The 19,436-nt window shown below is 52.3% G+C and overlaps 1 protein-coding gene across 2 annotated transcripts in view; it reads left to right on the top strand.

Moving 5' to 3' along the window:
- The window catches only part of RAMP1 (receptor activity modifying protein 1), a 55,637-nt gene that overhangs the window by 18,082 nt on the left and 18,119 nt on the right, over positions 1–19,436 (top strand). The window contains exon 2 of one of the 2 annotated variants that reach the window (XM_033229703.1): positions 2,190–2,361. In XM_033229703.1, the coding sequence (XP_033085594.1) occupies positions 2,190–2,361 (172 nt within the window). The remainder of the gene's footprint in view (positions 1–2,189; positions 2,362–19,436) is intronic. The other variant, XM_033229704.1, reaches the window with a different exon arrangement.

Raw genomic sequence — 19,436 nt, 5'->3', positions numbered from 1 at the left:
CAGAGAAAGGCAGTGAGCAGGGGCGGGATGCCAGGAACAGTGAGGGGTGGGGGACAAACAGAGGGACGATTCTCCAAGTGCAGCTGTACAGGCAGCCTGGAATTCCTTCCATGAGTTGACGAGTCAGTGTCTGAGCATTCCTCAGCTCCTAGGAGCCCTGGGGCATCACTGTCCCCATTAGGTGGGCTTTCCTAGGGGACATTGTGATGGGGCAGGTGTCAGAAATAGCCGTTTCTCCAAGGCTGCCCTGACTGTGGGTGAAAGAAGGCCCCAGGGTGGGAGTGCATCTGCAGTGGGACCAGCCGGCCCCACGGTGCACTCACGGTGCTGGTATGGACACGGTGGGGACACACCTGTGCTGTCAGGAAACAGCATGGCCTCAGGTGGGTACAGAGACTCCTGAGGGGTCCCTGGGGCGCCGGAGGGAGACTGTTCTGCCCTCAGCTTTCACAGGGGCAGGTGCAGCTCCCTCTGTGGCCACAAACTCCAGTGCTGGGCGCTCACGCCAGGGGTTGAGGGTGGGTGACCCGCTGGAGTGGGGGGCGGGGGGACTCTGTCTCGCTTGCCAGCAGGTCCTGTCCTGAGCTCCTCCAAGGGGCTTTTTCCAATCCCAGCCTTCCATGCAGGCCAACCACACCCACATTCCTCCCTGGCTTCCTGGGCTAAACGTCCCTGATCCAACACACCTGGCTCTTTGGGACCCACTCATGGCCTCGGCCCAGGCCAGGGCTCAGCCTCCCTCGTCAGCACTCTGCTCTCTCTGGCAGCTGTGGGCCAGGCCAATGCTCAGGTGTGCAGCGTGTGGGATCCGTTCACCCTGACACCAGTCACTGGGCCTGGAGTGGTGCTCTGTGACAGCACCGCCACCCCACCCCACCCCTGCATGGCCACCTGCTCGCCCTCCCTCCTGTGCACCTCCAGGGACATCAGGCCCTTCCCTGTGTTTCCCGCCTCCCACCTGGTGCCCAGACCACTTGGTCTGCTCTCTGGTCCACACCACTTCCGGCCATAGGACCTGGGGCCCGGTTCTGAACCCCAAAGCCTCAGTTCCCGCATCTGTAAACTGCCGATCGCAGCCAGATCCACTCTGAGGTGGCTGCCGGTGAAAAGCTCCGGGGCGCCCGGCACATCAGGGCAGCTCCAGTTCCTCTACGTTCTACTCCGCAGCCGGAGGGGCCTCCCGAGCTCACACCCCTCCCTGGGCCACGTGCCAGAGACTGGTACTGCAGAACCCCACCCCCAATCTGCCTGCCCAAGAGCGGCCACCTCTCCTTGGGTGGGCTCCCTGGGCCCGAGGCTGCAAGGGGCAGCTTGGTGTCCTCACTCATGAGGCCCAGGGTGGGGCCAGGCGGCAGGCTGCAGGGGCTGGATGCCCCCAGCGTCTCCCAGGGCAGCCCTGGCCTCCCAGCACCAAGCTCCTTCCAGGAATTCGGAAGGGCCAGGCCAGTAGGGGTGGGGCTGGGGGTCCTGGGCAGAGGATATGCAGCATGGCCTGAGGGGAAAAGGAGGAGGGTCTGGGGACGGTGGGAGGGCCAGGAGCCAAGCTCTAAACAGGGAATGCAAACCCCCTGCCACCAGCTGCCCTACAGATGGGCCAAGAAAGCTGGGCTCAGCCTGAGGAGGAAGAAGAGGCCTGGTGGGTGGGGGACCAAGGTCCATGCTCTCCCCGCCCACCCCCAGCAGTAGCAAGCTACAGGGTAAATGAGTGAATTCTGATTCTGTGCGGGGCACCGCTGGGCAGGTCACTTTTACTCTGCTGTATGGCTCGAGGCAGGAGGAGGGAGCACAGTTCATGATTCTGTTTGTCAGCTCAGTTCATAGCCCGCAGATACTCAGACAGGAGACGTGCCTGCAGCTCCTGGGCTGGGGGACACAGCCCAGCCCAGCCCATGCCCAGGTGCCAGCAGAACGGGGCAGCCAGGCCCCTCTCATGCCGCCCATGCCTGGGGCAGCCCAGTGGCATTGTGGGATGGGAAGTGCCCTGGCCCAAGCTGGCATGGGCACTGAGGGCCAAGCCACCTTTAGCAGACAGGGAGGGCCTTTGCCAGGTCACGGAACGATTGATGAAGAGCGTCCGCTTGGAGCCACAGTTGCTCTCTCCAGGGGTCTCTCAGAGGCCCCATTCTCATGGAGCCTGGGCTGCGGGGAGTGGGTGGGCCGGCGGTGATGCCCCTAGGCCTCTGCTGCAGCCCATCACCTCTTCATGGTCATGTCTATTGCAGCCCATCACCTCTTCGTGGCCACTGCCTGCCAGGAGGCTAACTACGGTGCCCTCCTCCAGGAGCTCTGCCTCACCCAGTTCCAGGTAGACATGGAGGCCGTCGGGGAGATGCTGTGGTGTGACTGGGGCAGGACCATCGGGTGAGTCCCATGGCCGCTGGTGGGCAGGACACGGTTGGGGAGGGAGGGAGGCAAGCGGGGGAGGGGCGGACCACATGGGGGCCGTGGAGGATCCTCTCTAGAGCCCAGAAGGGTTCTTCCCTGGGGCGTGTCGGGATGAAGACAGAGGAGGGGGCCGGTGGCAGGTGGATGTGAAGAGTGGCGGTGGGAGGAGGCCACGGCCTCAATAATCTCATCTGGGTGGATGGTGGAGCCCTAAGGCAGAGGATGCGGAGGGTTCAGACTGGGCCGTGTCCAGCCAGAGATGCCCATAGCGTCTCCAATGGCAGGCGCCTGGGGAGTGACGGACAGTAGGGTCTCGTGCCCAGGTGGCCAGGTCTCTGACTGGAGCATGGCTTCAGGGACATCCCTGCTGGTTCCCTCCATCCCCGTGGTCAGGCCAAAGCTGTCCTTCCCGGCCCCACCCTGTCCAGGGCTAAGAGCTTCTGGTAATGGAGCAGGCTGTCACTACCCACAGCCCCCAGCAGGACGACTTCAGCCAAACCCTTCCCCGCCTGGCCCGGTCCTCCTGCCCGGCCCTTCTTCCCACTTGAGGGACTCCCTCATTGCCTCCCTCAGCCTCCTGGGTACTGGGCCCCCATCAGCAAGCCTGGGGGTTCTCCCCAGCAGGCCCAGGCTCCTCTGCCTCCAGAGCAGGGATCAGAACTCGGCATGTCCCCAATCGACTTTTGAGTCCTTGTTTCTGCCTCCGTGGGAGGTGCTGGGGTGTCCTGGGGCTGCAGTGGGTGAGTAGTGGGTCCACAGGGGGTGCGTGGAGCTGACGGCCACTGCCTCCTGCCACGCGACCTTCGCATAGAGATTGTCTGTCGGTTCACAGCGCAGCGCAAGTCCTGGTGCCCCACTGATGACAAGCGCTTTCCCCAGTGCCTGAGAGAAAGGGAGCCCTGGGGACCGGTAGGGAGGGCCAGGGCGGGGAGGAGGCCCTGGGGCGGGTCTTCACGGAGGAAAGGTTGCACCAAGGTCCCACACCAAGAGTGCATGTGGCTGTGGTGTCCCCTGAAGGTCCAGGACACACCTGGCACATGTCTGTGGGATCGAAGATCCCTGGTTGGGCTCATCACCCCTCCCCTGTGGGCTGCGGGCTGGTGTGAGCACAGGGAGAAAGCCCATGGCTGGGTAGCTCCCACTACCCCTCTGGGCCTGGGTTTGGGCCTCCCTGTACCCTCAGAGCCCCGCTGGCCACAGCCTGCCCTCTTCTCCCTTACTGAGGCTGGCAGATGAGTGGCCTCTGTTTTCTCCCGTCGGCTGTGTGCTTTCTGCCCGCTTCGTCCACCCCGGGGGACTCCTTCGGTCCCAGCAGAGTCCATGCTCAATGCACTGTTGTTGAGGCAACTCTCTACCTTGGGAGCCCAAACTTTTTAAAAAGTAGGAAGGCATGGGGTATATGCAGGTGTGCATCCTGGGATTTAAACAGCGGAAACTCCACACCCTCTGCCCCGGTTCGGGTGGGAGAGGCCAAAGTCACGGCTCCAGCCTCAAAGGGCCCTGATAAGACACAGTGAACCAGGGAGCCCACCCCAACCCTCTGGGGTCTCTGGGGGCCTCCCTGTGCCCTCAGCAGGGTCTCCTCACTCTCCTGTACTCAAGGCTTCTCCAAGATTTCAGGGTCTCTTTCTAAGCTGAAAAATGAGTTGAGCAGGGAGAGGTTGTTAAAAATCAGAACAGCCTGTTCTTTAGGCTAATTGGCTTTCTGCCACAGCTGAGTCATTTGTATTTAAATTAAGATTGCATTTTATTACTAGCCAGGGAAGGCACAGTGAGGGGCCCCTGGAGAAAAGCATTCTCCCCAGCCTGCTTTGTGGAAGTGATGGTTGATTTGTGTAGATTGATTGTGAACCAGAGGCCTGGCAGAAGACAGCAGGGTAACGCACGCAATGTTCTACAAGCAGCCATGGCGGGGTGTCCTTAGAAATGGAAGCCACCACAGATGGCTTCCGACAGTGCCAGAGCGCAAAGAGGAATAATTAGCACTGAGGCCAGAGAGAGTTCGCCATCCTCAGGGGAGCCGAGTGGCAATAGCTGGAACTAGAGGAATTCTTTCTTCTTTCTTTCTTTCTTTCTTTCTTTTTATTATTATTATACTTTAAGTTCTAGGGCACATGTGCACAACGTGCAGGTTTGTTACATATGTGTACATGTATGTGCACCCATAATGGGTGCAGCACACGAACATGGCACATGTACACATATGTAACAAACCTGCACGTTGTACACATGTGCCCTAGAACTTAAAGTATAATAATAATTTTTTTAAAAATCTAGCCAGGCACTGTGGCTCACACCTGTGATCCCAGCGCTTTGGGAGGCCAAGGCGGGTGGATCAACTGAGGTCAGGAGTTCCAGACCAGCCTGGCCAACATGGTGAAACCCCGTCTTTACTAAAAATATAAAAATTAGCTGGGCGTGGTGGCACGTGACTGTAATCCCAGCTACTCGGGAGGCTGAGGCAGGAGAATTGCTTGAACCCAAGAGGTGGAGGTTGCAGTGACATGAGATCATGCTACTGCACTCCAGCCTGGGCGACAGTGAGACTCCATCTCAAAAACAAAAAAAGCTGGGCGTGGTGGTGAGCACCTGTAGTCCCAGCTACTGGGGAGGCTGAGGCAGGAGAATGGCGTGAACCTGGGAGACAGAGCTTGCAGTGAGCCGAGATAGTGCCACTGCACTTCAGCCTGGGTGACAGAGCAAGACTCTGCCTAAAAAAAAAAAAAAAATCAAGATATTTTAGGAACCAAGAAGGAAAAGTCCACATCACAACAGCATCTCAGCACATCGGCCCAGGCCTGACAGCCCGTGGGGTCTGCATTTGGCAGAATGATGCCCCCCAGAGATGTCCATGCCTAATTCCTGGAACTGTCAGTGTGTCACTTACACAGTAAAGGGGAATGAAGTCACAGACGGAACTGGCAACACTAATCAGGTGGCTTTGAGATGGGAGAATCCAGATCGTCCGGGGGGCCCAGTGCTATCACAAGGCCCCTTAAGTTGGTCCCAGGCTTGGCTATTGGAGAGCCTTTTCTGTGTCTTTTTGACATTGCCCCTGGCTTTTTTTGAGCACTTTCTTTCTTCCGGTACCACAAGATGTTCCAGGCTTATCTTATACATTTTGTGCCCCAGCCCTGAAGTCAGTCATTTCTCCAAGGAACCCTGGTTCCTTTTGTTAGAGAATGGTATCTAGAGACCAAGCCGTGTATGTGTGGGTATACACCCACCCCAGGGATTTAGATGGAACCCACGGAACCGTATAGGTGCTAGCAGAAAACATGGGTGAATCCCTATTTAAGCCACGGTATTGAGAAAGGCGGAGTAAAACAATATTGTTTCAAAAAATTGGCTTGCCTGATCACGGGGCCCAGCAGGCCAGCAGGCTGGAGGTTCTTGGGAGCTGATGCGGGATTCCTGAGGCAGAATTTCCGAACGCGCTGGTAAGGCCTTCCCGTTGGCTGGGCGAGGCCCCACCCCCAGCATCAAGGATTATCCCCTTAAAGACAGCTGATGATAGATGTTAACCACGTCTCCCAGATACTCCCACAGTGACATCTAGATGAGTGTTCGACTGAGTCACTGCGTACTGTACTCTGGCCAAGTTGGCACATAAAGCTAATCATCACACTGGTTCCAGGGGCAGAGCTCTCTGCGCAAAGGTGTGTTCAGACAACTGGCACTGTCCCTCCTCCTACTGCCCCTTCCCATTTCTCTCATTCCTTTCACCCTGTTCCCACCCAAGTCCTGTGGGCAACTTATCTCATCAGTTTCTGGTCTTTCTTTCCTGTATATCTTTTGCACAAATGAGCAGATGCCTGCATTTTTTTCTTATATCCCCTTCTTTCTTGTATAAAGGGTTGTATACTAATGACACTCCTTTGTACTTTGGTTTTTCTTCACTTAACAGCATAATCTGGAAATCTCTCCTTGTCAGTGCAGAGAGAGCCTCCTTCATTTTTACAACTGTATAGTACTCCGCCGTGCAGAGTTTTTCAGCCATTTTCCTTTCAGCTGGGGCAGAAGCCAAGAGAGCGGAGGCACGTAGGTTGTGGCCAGTATTTTCCCATTTCAGCATCAATGTAAGTGGCCTGGTGCATCCGTGTTTTCCCAGCACTGGAGCTGACTGTTCAGAGTAGATACCTGGAAGTGGAGTCGCAGGACCAGAGGTGAGACCAGGAGGAATGTGTTAGGTTTTGCAACGTCCCTCCAGAAGGCTTATGCCAGTTTGCGTTCCCCCAGCAGCATGTGGGGTGCCCATTTCCCCAGACCCACCAACAGACTGTGTTGTCATACAGTGGAAGTGTCGCTGTCTGATAAGTGAAAAACGATGTCTCAGCAGCATGTGAATTTGCATTTCTGTACTTAGGAGCGAATCTGAACATCTTTCATCTGTGTACAGGTCGTTCTTTTATCTTTTTGGCAAATTGTGTCTTTTCCTATTTTCTATCAGGTCCTTTTTAAAGAGTTCTTTGGATGTGAGATGAGAGGTTAGGCCTCTGTCTCTCATGTACAGTAGATATTCTCTCCTAGTTTGTTGGTTGTCTTTCAACTTTGATTTTTGGTGTTTTTGTTGCCACACAATTTTTTTAATGTCGCCAAAACCATCCCTCTTTGATCGCCTCTAGAGTGGAGTCATAACGGAAAGCCCCTTCCTTCCCACGTTAAGGGAAAAGAGGGATTTGCCAGGTTTTCTCTATCCTGTGTGATCCCGCTGGTTCCATCCAAATCCCTGGCCCGTCGGAGTTTGTTCCAGTTTATTCTTGTGTATGGTGTGAACTATGATTGAAATGTTACCTTTTTCTGGATGGGCTACCCACTTGTCCCATTTATGCAAATGTCCATCTCTGCTCCTGGTGACCTGAGATGCCACCTTCGTCATGCACTAAGTTTCCCTGTGCACTTGGGCCCGTGCCTTCTTAAATCGTCCCTTTCCCAAACCTTCCTCCTCTCACCTGAATCTCATATTGATTTATTCTCCAAACTATCAATGAGTCCTCACCGCCTGCTGAATGTTTACCTAATTATCCCTTAACTTATCCAAGAAACGCGTTTACTGTAGCTGGCGTTTATTACCACGTGCTGGGCTTTGTGTCGAGCACGTAACTTACATTGACTTATTCAGGTCAGCAGCAGCTTGGCGGAGGTGGAGCTGTTGTGATTGCTGCTTCACCTGCCTAGGCTCGCACAGCTGGTACCCATGGCTCCCTCCTGGTTACCAGTGGAGGTGGAGGGATGCCCTGCCTCCATATAACTGTGGCCTGCTGAGATGGGGATACCAGCCTTCAGGTGCTGCCTCCACCCTGGCAACGTCCCCACCAACCTGGTGCAGTCCATCACATTGAGACACTGCCAAGCCTGGCAGTGGGCCAAGGGCAGCCTTCCAGGGGTCTCCTATAGCAGTGAGGGTCTGGGGTTCTAGGGTGGCACATTTGTCCAAGTGATTGGTGGAGCAGAAGAGGGCCCTGGAGAGAACACAAAGGCACAAATAGGGTGAGAGGCACTAGGCTGCCTGCAGGCAGGCCATCACCAGGTGTGGGCCATCGCCAGGTGTGGGCAGGTGGCACTGTGTCTGCTGGATGAGCGGGACCCCAAAGTGAGGCCGACCGGCAGGCAGCCAGACAGCCGGCTGCTCCCAGGGGCTGCTCCCAACCGAGCAGGGTCCCAGCTGGTCTCAAGGACTGTGAGCCAGGCAGGTGACCTGATGGGGGACGTAGGCTCTGGGAAAGGCCCTTCTCTAAGCCAAGTGCAGTTGAGGCTTGGCAGCTGGGGCAGAAGGCAAGCAAGCAAAACCAGGCAATTATTGGGGTCTGGTATCCAAAACCACGCTGACATGGAGGGCAGGGGACTCTGAAGGCAGGAGCCTCAGGCCAGAGCCGCCACATGCCTGCTGCTGCCCAAAGTCACAGCTGTCCCAGGGCCCTGGGCTGGGCCTGCAGGTATCTTGGTATATGGCAGAGGGAAGCTTCCAGACTCTTCTGAGATCAGAGATCTCATTTAACAACAGCTGTGTGTCAAAGGGGACTCACCTTCCCATGAGTGACACAGACAGATGCAGCCGGCCAGCCTTTTGTGGGATACACACACAGGAGTAAGTGGGGACTGAGACATGCTCGTGCCAGCTCCTGGTGCTGGCCTGGCAGGCTTGCCTCCTCTATCAAAGCAGATGGGAAGGAGGGCCCCTGTGACCCCTGCTTTACTCGGGACATTGAATAGAAGTAAAAAGTGAATGGAAGACTCCTCATGGCCTGGTGCAGTGGCTCTCACCTATAATCCCAATACTTTGGGAGGCCAAGGCAGAAGAATAAGTTGAGCCCAGGAGTTTGGGAACAGCCTGGACAACAAAGTGAGACTCCATCTCTATAAAAAAAAAAGTAAAAATTAGTTGTACATCTTGTTGCACACCTGTAGGCCCAGCTCCCTAGGAGGCTGAGGCAAGAGGATCACTCAAGCCTGGGAGGTCAAGACTGCCGTGAGCCACGATGGCACCACTGCACTCCAGCCTGGGTGACAGAACCAGACCAGGGCCTGTCGTGGGGTAGGGGGAGCGGGGAGGGATGGCATTAGGAGAGATACCTAATGTAAATGACAAGTTGATGGGTGCAGCACACCAACATGGCACATGTATACATATGTAACAAACCTGCACGTTGTGCACATGTACCCTAGAACTGAAAGTATAATTTTTAAAAAAAAGAGAGAGAGAGAGACTCCTCTACACAGAGTCATTCTTGGGTCCCTGCCCTGGCTGTGGGTCTGCTTTTTTTTTTTTTTTCTCATTTAGGGTTTGTAGCCACCACACTTGCCCTTGGACCTTAGGTGCCCGGCATGGGTCTGCACGCAGGTGCTTGCTGGGCTCTGACAGCCCTTGCCCGACGGTGACCCCGCTCTTCTGCTCATCCTGTTGCTTCATTACCTGGCTGGTGGATTTTGTCAGGTTGTTTGTTGTGAGCAAGGCTTGGGGGTGATTCCTGAGCCCTCTCTAACATGTGTGGGGTGTCTTCCACTCGGCTGCATGGAACAGGTCCAAGAAAAGTGGCCGAATAAGCTCAGTGGGGCCAGGCTCCCCTGCAAGCTGGTTGGTGTGTCATTTACCAGGGGTTATCATCTTATTAAGCTGCAGCCTTGGTTTGCTGATGGAGGCATAATGTGATTTAATGTATTAACTGGGGCTGCAATCTAATTTGAGGAGGTATGGAAAACATGACAAATGTATCATCGGGAACTCTCATTTCCAGAGACCTTTCTGTGGGTGTAGGAGAGGGAGACAGAAGGCAGAACAGAGAAGAGAAGAATCTGGAATGTGCTGGACTCAGCTATAAAACATGGGTTTTAAGAAAGCCTCACATCAGATTTCCTCACCCAAACAAGAAATGTTCGGTGGATTTAAGAAGGAAGTGGCCACGCCTATCCCACCCCACCCGATACAGCTTCAGGGTCTGAGTGCCATCTTAGGCAGGGGAAAGGTGTCCTGGGGGAAGATGCCAGAGGGATGGGGCCACAGCCTGCCCTGCTAGGCATCTGAGGTCACTGGGCCCCAGAGAACCAGACTTCACTTCCATACCAGCTGGGATGCCCCCATCTGTCTGCCCTAAAGCTTCCAGTTGTAAATACTGACCATGGCAGCCTCAGGTCACCTCAGCTTCGGTTACCTGAGGCTGCCACTGTGGATCCTGCCCTGCCCTGCTGACCCCGTGCTGGGCAATGATGGGCCCTCCCCCAGCCCCAGGAGCTGCCCAGAGGATGGGCTCCAGGCCCCTGGGAGTGGGGCTGCAGCCTGGCGTGATAATTGCGGGACGGGAGACAAATGTCTGCAGTGCCTGCTGTGGTACTGCGGCTCAGCATGGCCAGCGCCAGGCATGACATTCTGGGTCCACACACTGTTGACTTGGGCAGGGTACACCAACACCTCGGGGTTCTTCCCAGCCTGCTGCATCTCCCTCCTGCTGCCTTCTTTGTGTCTCCTGCTAAAAGAGTCAAGTCAGGAAATTCTTCAGAACTCAGCAGCAACATGGGAACAGCTGCTTGTGTTTTGAATTTCAGCAGGAACTGAGAGGCAGGCTTCTTCTGAAATCACGAGGGCTCTCTGGACCGAGGGCGTGGCGTCCTTCTGGATTCCTGCTGAGCTCGATACTCTGCGAGGTCTCGGGATGGGCTGTTCACAGAGTCCTGCCCGCCGCCTGCCCCTGCCTGGCCTGGCACTGGAGCCCCCCCCCACCTCCCTGAGGCCTGTCTTGCGCATCAGGAGCTCCCAGCACAGCATCTGGGGCTGCCTCGGTGCCCGCGTGGGTTTGTTCATGGAGGTGTCCGCCCTGGAACTTGCCACGTGCCCACGAGCACTGGGGCCCCTCTGTGCTCTGCTGGTGGCTGTGGTGCTGTCGTCCCTGTGTGTGCTGATGGAATAGCGTAGGCTCCACGAAAGGCCCGCAGGCGCGGACAGGACAAATGGCAGTGCCTAGCACAGCCAGGTCTCAGAGGATCCAAAGGTGAGCACTGCCCAGGCCGAGGCTGCCCTTCCTGCCCACCACCCTCCCTGCCCACCGCCACACCATCTCTCCTGCCGTGCCCCTCTCTGTGTGGTCTGCACTGGGCGGGAAGCCAGTTCTTGTGAGGAAAGCCCTGGCCGGATGCCTGTTCCCCCACCCTCTGTGCCCCCTGGGTGGGAGAATCTTTCCAGGCATCTCCAGAGCACACCCCAGGGACACAGAAACCCGGCTGCTGACCCCTAACCTCCCGGGGCCTTCAGCGCTGACAGCCAGCCCAGCGGGAGGTGGAGGAGCAGGAAGAGCCCCTGGGAGCCGGGTCCTCGAAGACTCCAGGCTGTGGCTTACAGGGGAGAAGGGGGCGGAGGAGGAGAGACGGAGGTGGCTGTGCCAGGAAAGCCATCCAGCTTGCGCAGTCTGGCTCCCCTGAGGATGCCACTCCTGAGGCCTGTGCAGGCATCAGCTGGGGTGCCCGGTCCCCGTGGGGAAGGGCTGTAGACACAGCTGTCCAGAGCTGGGCAGGGCGGGGCAGTGGCTGGGAATAGGCCGGCCCTGCCCAGACCACCCCTCGAGGGTGTCATTCCACCTTCCTCGAGTCTCCCTGGTGCGAGTGGCCGCGGTTGTGCAGGGAGCACCTTCTGCTGGTTTTCAGCACTGGGGAAATAAACCAGGGCTCAGAGTCCTTGGCAGCCGCCCCTGGAATGTGTTCAGGTCAGGGTCGCCTCACTTAACATGTGTGCTCCGTGGCGGGTGCTGACGAGGATCCGCAGAGGATCTGATGACACCTGCCTGCTGGGTGGGGGGGCTCTGGGATGGGGAGGGGGAGCCCCGTTTCCCTTCTCGGAAAGCTCTGGGAGAAATGCATCTGTGAGGACCCGCAGCAGAGGAGCCCTCATGCTGGGGATGCTTGGAGGCTGGGGCTGGGGCGGGCGACTGCTGGCCTCACCCCTCCACACCCAGGGACCACTGTGTCGTCCTCGGCACCTTTTTATCTGAAGTCTTCTGGCCCTGAGGGGAGGCACAGATGGAGAGACCTTCCCCAGACCCTGGGGTGACTTAGTGCTGAGTGTGGCACTGAGCCCACCGTGACATCTTTCCCATCAGGTGATTAACTGCCTGGTTTCACATCCTCCTGAGTTTGGGGATGAAATCAGGCCTGTGCGTCAACATGAAAGGTCAGACATGGGGTGACACTAAGCAGATCCCGGCAGTGAGTGAAAGGGTGGACAGGTGGAATGTGTCTGGTGGTGGGGGCTCGTTGCAGCTCAGCATCCACCCCCGCCTCCCCTGTGGACACTCGACTGCGGTAGCCATGCCCCCAGAAAGCCGTAGAACCATCCAGGCTGTGCAAACAGGACTTGGCTCTCCTGGGACACAGGCTAGCTTGTGCACATGGGGCTTCACTGAGCCCCGAAGGAGGCCTCCTGGGCTGCCTATGGGGAAGGGGTGGGGGTGGGGGAGAGAGGATGAAGATGTGCCCTTGTGTGCAACACCTCTGGCTGTGGGTCCTGTGTGGGGAGGGTGGCGGGTGGAGGATGGAGCAGATGCCCCTTCCTAATGCTGACCTTCACTCCAGCCCCCAGGCTGGGCCATGGCACCTCCCAGGATCTATCCATTCATCACTCAGATGGTAGCAGATGGTAGACATCTCCCAGGCACAGGCAGGGCCAACAACATTCTCGGTCCCCTGTGGGAGGCCTCCAGGGAGCAGTGGCACCTCGCAGCCTTCCCCGTGCATAATTCGAGGACACTGAGTGTCTTGTGGGACCTAAGCACAGGGTGCCCTTTGGGCTGCGTCCTGGGACAGGCTTGGGTCTGAGTCCACTCTTGTTTCAGCTTCTTGTCTCAATCAAAAAATGGAACATGCACTTTCTGAAAAAGAGACTGAGTTTACCCTCAGTGCCCAGGCAGTGGAGGCCGCCTCCCTCCAGGGCAGGCCACACCGGCCCGCTGTGGTTCCCTACTCCTGCTCGAGTTAAAGCTATTTCCCGGGTCTTGCCATTAGAAACTATGCAGCCAGGCGCAGTGGCTCACACCTGCAATCCCAGCACTTTGGGAGGCCAAGGTATGTGGATCACTTGAGCCCAGGAGTTCGAGACCAGCCTGGGCAACATGGCGAAACCACGAAGCTACAGAAAATGTAAAAATTAGCTGAGTGTCATGGGCACACCTGCAGTCCTAGCTACTGAGGAGGCTGAAGTGGGAGAATCGCCTCAGCCCAGGAGGTAGAGGCTGCGGGAAGCTATGGTCATGCCACTGCATTCCAGCCCAGGTGACAGAGTGAGACCCTGTCTGAAATAAATAAATAAATGACAACACTATAGGAACTTGTGTACATATATCCTTTGTTTGTTTTTTAAATTAATTTTGTTGTTAAACATTCCTGGAAGAAATAATTCATGTAAGTGGGCTTACTGTAGCATGTACCATGAACATTCTGTGACTTTGGGGGGTTTTCTTGAGATGGAGTCTCACTCTGCCACCCAGGCTGGAGTGCAGTGGCACAATCTCGGCTCACTGAAACCTCCGCCTCCTGGGTTCAAGCGATTCTCCTGCCTCAGCCTCCCGAGTAGCTGGGATTACAGGTGCCCACCACCACGCCTGGCTAATTTTTCGTATTTTTAGTAGAGACAAGGTTTCACTATGTTGGCCAGGCTGGCCTCAAACTCCTGATCTCGGGTGATCCACCCACCTCTGCCTCTCAAAATGCTGGGATTACAGGTGTGAGCCACCGTGCCCGGCTCAACAACCCATTCTGTGGTTCTTGATAGATTTTTGCCAGTTGTTCCTCTAAAGAATTTTACTAGTTTATAATTCTATCAGCAACATATGAAAATGCCTATTTCCTCACAGGTTCATGAGTATTGAGTTTGTAGCGATTTCGTTTTTGCAGGTCAAAAGAGATTTCCTCTTTGGTTTTAATTTGCATGTCTTTGGCAATTAGGAAAGTTGAACTAATCTCTGACAGTTATTTGGAATTTGTGTTTTCTCAAGTGCAAGTTACGTCACCATGACCTTTCCTATTTGTCCTGTGAATCATTGTGCTTTTTCCTTTTTTTAAGACTTTATTTTTTAGAGCAGTTTTAGGTTCACAGCAAAATTGAGAGGAAAGTACAGAGATTTCCCATATGCCCATTGGAGGTATTTTTAATCTTCTTTTACAAATTCTTTTTTTTTTTTTTTTTTTTTTTTGAGACAGAGTCTCCCTCTCTTGCCCAGGCTGGAATGCAGTGGCACAATCTTGGCTCACTGCAACCCCTGCCTTCCGGGTTCAAGTGATTCTCCTACCTCAGCCTCCTGAGTAGCTGGAAATACAGGTACCCGCCACCAGGCCCAACTAATTTTTTATATTTTTGGTAGAGACGGGGTTTCACCATGTTGGCCAGGATGGTCTCAAACTCCTGACCTCAAGTGATTCATCCACCTCAGCCTCCCAAGTTTACAGGCAGGAGCCACTTTGCCCGGCCACCGATTCTTGAAGAATATATATATTAACTGTTTGCCATTGTGCTCTAAATATTTTCTTGTTTCATTTGTGTTTCTTTTGATGTTCATTTTCCACATTGTAGTTAATTAGCTAATCTGTGAACACATGGATGCTCCGATTCACCCCTCATCAGTCAGTGGCCATGTGATCTCTGCATAACCGTGACTGTCCACAGACTCCATTGTCTCAGTTGTGAGAGTCATATGCCCACAAGATTATGTTCTGTGATTTTGTAGTTGTTCTGTGTTTTGAAATGATATTTATCTTCTTAACACAGTGGATGGACAGAAATGTATTTCCTTTCCACTCCAATTATCCTAACAGAATTTGTTACATAATGTTGCCAACCTCCATTGTTTTATGTTGCTTAATTTAACACATAATACCTTCCTATGTGCATTAGAGTCTATTTGAAATAAATTTTACTTACATTTTGGGGTCGTACCACGCCATTTAAATTACCACAACTTTACAATATTTCCTAAAGTGTAATTTCTAAATTACAATTTAGAAGGCCTCTCCTACCATGTTTCATTTTCATCATATTTTACATTATGTTTTGCATGCTTTGATATATTTTCTGCCTATTTTTCCAAAAGAACTTAAGAATCATGTTGCTAAACTCCATAAAAAGTCATTGCAGCCTCGACCTCTTGGGCTCAAGTAATCCTCCCACCTCAGCCTCCCAAATAGCTGGAACTACAGGCATGTGCCACGACACCCAGCTAATTTTTATTTTTTGTAGAGATGAGGTCTCCCTATGTTACCCAGGCTGGTCTTGAATTCTGGGCTAAAGCGATCCTCCTACCTCAGCCTCCCAAAGTGCTGGGAGGTTTGTTGGATGGGTTGTTACCTGATACTGCTTTTTAGCGAATGGTAGGCAAGCTACCATGGACTGGGGGGACCAGGCATGCAGTGCCAAGTGGGGCCCGCCTGCAGGAACCCCGCTGGCTGCATCCCTACTTCAGCGCTGTGAGCCTCTGTGGCCTCCGCAGTACAATGAGTATAGAAAATGATGAATAAGGAAGCTCCGGATTCTCCTCTCTGTGTTTCCTTAATCAGGTTTTAGGGTTAGGATCATGTTAGCCTAATGGAATAGATATGCTAGCTGACCATTAAAATCAAGGGTGGGAAATAATTTTTTTTTTTTTTTTTGAGACATGATCTCACTCCGTCACCCAGGCTGGAGTCCATTGGTGTGATCTTGGCTCACTGCAGCCTCTGCCTCCTGGGTTCAAGTGATCCTCCTGCCTCAGCCTCCTGAGTAGCTGGGACTACAGGCATGCACCACCACACCTGGCTAATTTTTGTATTTTTGGTAGAAATGGGGTTTCACCCCTTTTTTTAAATTGCTTCTTTCCTAAGATATGATTTAAATCCTTAGTTCATCATTTTTCTCACTTTTCTTGAACATAATAAAGGCATTCAAGGCTGTGATGTTTTTCTCTAAGGACCTTCCTCATTCATCACTTTCTATAGATTTTGATATGTTAGTTTTTTCATTGTATTCTCTTTTGAGACAGAGTCTCGCTCTGTCGCCCAGGCTGGAGTGCAGTGGCGCGATCTCGGCTCACTGCAACCTCTGCCTCCTGGGTTCACGCCATTCTCCTGCCTCAGCCTCCTGAGTAGCTGGGACTACAGGCTCCCGCCACCACGCCCGGCTAATTTTTTGTATTTTTAGTAGAGACGGGGCTTCACTTTGTTAGCCAGGATGGTCTCAATCTCCTGACCTCGTGATCTGCCTGCCTCGGCCTCCCAAAGTGCTGGGATTACAGGCGTGAGCCACCACGCTTCGCCCATTGTATTTTCTGAATAGACAGCTATTGTCTTCTTGACTTTCTTCGTAAGACAATTTTTTCCTTAGGTAAGTATATTTTAAAATATACTATTTCTATTTCTGTTTGTTCTTTATCTCTTTTTTTGCCATAGGGAGGAAATGTAGCCTGAATCATTTCTGCTTTTGTATTTTTATGGAGATTTTATTTGAGACTAGTATATGATGACTTTTTGTGAACATACCATGAATACTTGAGAAATAATAAATTATCTGTTTATTCCATGTAATCCCCACCAAAACAACCATTAATGTTATCTTGTTTTGATCTTTAACTCCTTTATGTGTTGCTGAATTTCTTATGTAGTTGATAATGAAGTATTTTATTTTTATAATCATATTTTTATCATTTCTACTTCCTTTTTCTTGGAGGTATTTGCATATATGTTTTGCTCTGTCTTTATGGCATTTAGATTCCATGTAATTATGCTGCCATCACCCATGCCTCTCATCCTGATACCTCTCCTTATCACATGTAATCATTTTTGCTTTAAATTATTTTTTGCTTCATATTAACATTGAAATCCCAGCATTTCAACTACTTGAAGTTTACTGATAACTCTTTTTAGTCTTCTATTTTGTTTTAATGACCTCTCTCGCCTACAGCTTATTGCTGGATTTCATTTTTTCTTCTGGAGAATGGCGAGCCTTTAACAAAGGAAATTAAGTTGTATTTTTTCAATCTTCAGGCACTCCAATTTTTGTCTTCTTAATTTTTATCTTTCCATGCTGATTACTTTTCTTTCAATTGTTGAAACACCATGTGTTTTTTCTTTTCTTTCTTTTTTTTTTTTGAGACAGGCTGGAGTGCAGTGGTGTGATCATGGTTTGCTGCAGCCTTAACCTCCTGGGTCCAAGTGATCCTCCCACCTCAGCCTCCCAAGTAACTGGAACTACAGGCATGCACCACCTCATCTCGCAAATTGTTTCTATTTTTTGTAGAGGTGGGGTCTCACTATGTTGCCCAGGCTGGTCTTGAACTCCTGGGCTCAAGCAATCCTTCCATGTTGGCCTCTCAGACTGTTGGGATTACAGGTGTGAGCCACCATGCCCAGCCTGTGTTTTCTCTTTTATTATTATTGAAATATTGGCAAGCTATTTTTCATTCAACCAGCCATGAAATGTGAAGCAAACAGATGTTCTTATCTTGTATGTATTACCTTACATTGTTCAAGCACACACTTTGGCCTCCCCTGTGTGAGAGAACAGGGATCTCTGGGTTTTGGGCTTCCTCTTCCTCTCTCTCCTTCTCTCTCTCTCCCCACCACCCCCCTCTCCGTCTCTCTCTCTCTCTCTCCCCTCTCTCTCTCTCTCTCCTCCCACTTCTTCCTTCTCCTCATTGATTGCAATTAATGTTCTAAAACCTACTTTGTCCTTTCTGTCTTCTATGTAATTTGGTTTTTAATTTTTACGCTGTTTTTCTGACAGTTGCACTATTTGCATACTTTCATCAGTAATAAGCCTCGCTCTGATAGGGCTCTTGTTTACTTATCTTTGCAAATAGGTTGTTAATTCAAGCATGTCTTATTTTTAGCATCATCATTCCCTTTTACATGTTGCCTTTTAAATTCAGGCGATTATTTCAAGTGGGTCCTAGAAATAAGCCATGTGATTAATACATTCTCAGGATTCAACAATTTCTAAGGAGCTCTCTGTCGTCTTTGCAACATGAGTGACAGCTTGGCAAGATAATAAATCTCCAAGGAGCAACTTTGTTCTGTGAAGTTCGTGTAGCTGTTGTTCCATTGTCTCCGGGTGTTTGGGATGTCATCAGAGAAGGCAGAAGGGGTTGTGATTTATGTATATTTTTAAAATCTGACCTCCTCCTTCCTGGCGTGGTTGCTTGCAGTATTCTTTTTAGTTTAAACATTTTGTGAGAACTTGTTTTGCTGATGGCCTCGTTGAGCCTGCAGAGGCTTTGGTGTGCAGAGTGCAGTTTCCTCCTCGGACTCCTCTCTCCAGGACCGGACGCTGACATTCCCCGATAGCTGAGGTTTCCGAACCTGGTTCCTCCAGCCCCTCCTCTAGCCCCTCCGTGCTCCACTGGAATTATTTTTGCCTTCTTTCACTTCTTTGTCATGTCTTGCACTGTTTCTACCTGTACATGTTGCATCCTCTTTCCGGATACATTTTTCCAGATAATCTGTTTTTATTTTCTGCAATGCAAATTCTGCTTTTTACTCTTTCTAAAGTAGTTTCAGCTGGGTGTGGTGGCTCACACCTATAATCCCGGCACTCTGGAAGACCAAGGCAGGTGGATCACTTGAGGTCAGGAGTTTGAGACCAGCATGAACAACATGGCAAAACCATGTCTCTACTGAAAATACAAAAATCAGTCGAGCGTGGTGGCATGCACCTGTAGTCCCAGCCTACTCGGAGGCTGAGGCAAGAGAATTGCTTGAACCCAGGAGGTGGAGGTTGCAGTGAGCCAAGATTGCGCCACTGCACTCCATCCTGGGCGACAAGTGTAAGATTTTGTCTCAAAAAAATAAAAATAAAAATAAAAATAGTTTCTTTTCTTTTTTCTTTTTTCTTTTTTGATACAGTCTTCCTCTGTCACCCAGGCTGAAGTGCAGTGGCGCGATCTCAGCTCACTGCAACCCCTGCCTCCCAAGTTCACATGATTCTTGTGCCTCAGCCTCCCTAGAAGCTGGGACTACAGGTGCATGCCACGATGCCCAGCTAATTTTTTGTATTTTTAGTAGAGACAGGGTTTCGCCATGTTGCCCAGGCTGGTCTTGAACTCCTGACTTCAAGTGATCGGCCCACCTTGGCCCTTCAAAGTCTTGGGATTACAGGCATGAGCTGCTTCGCCCGGCCTAAAGTAGTTTTTAATTAGGATATTGTGATTTAAACTAATTATACGGCAGTGAATGAGAGTTTCCTTTATCCCCAAGCCTAATGGACATATTAACTCACCTCTTTACAGGGAGGCTGGATTTCTGCCATTGTGGGAAGGAGGCAAGAGGAGCCGGGGGCAGTGCTGGGGTGGGAGCTAGGCCAGGGCGAGGCTGTCTGTGGAAGGGCCCTTTGGGCAGCTCGCAGGCCATATGTCCTCAGACCTGGGACAGCCAGGACAACCAGGGAATGTTGCTGACAGGCAGCGCCAGCTCCTGAATCCTCCACCCGAGATAGACCTGGCTGGGGGGTGAGACCCCCCTACCACCCCTCCATCCCAGAAACCAGGCGGGCCTGAGGCTCTGTGGGTCCCCAACACACTTATTTCTTGGCATCTTCACCCTCCTGGTGC

This window comes from Trachypithecus francoisi, unplaced genomic scaffold (genome assembly GCF_009764315.1).
Source record: "Trachypithecus francoisi isolate TF-2019V2 unplaced genomic scaffold, Tfra_2.0 Lachesis_group13, whole genome shotgun sequence".
Classification (NCBI taxonomy): Eukaryota; Metazoa; Chordata; class Mammalia; order Primates; family Cercopithecidae; genus Trachypithecus; species Trachypithecus francoisi.
Note: the sequence above shows the minus strand (reverse complement) of the source record. Positions and strands in the feature narration are given on the sequence as shown.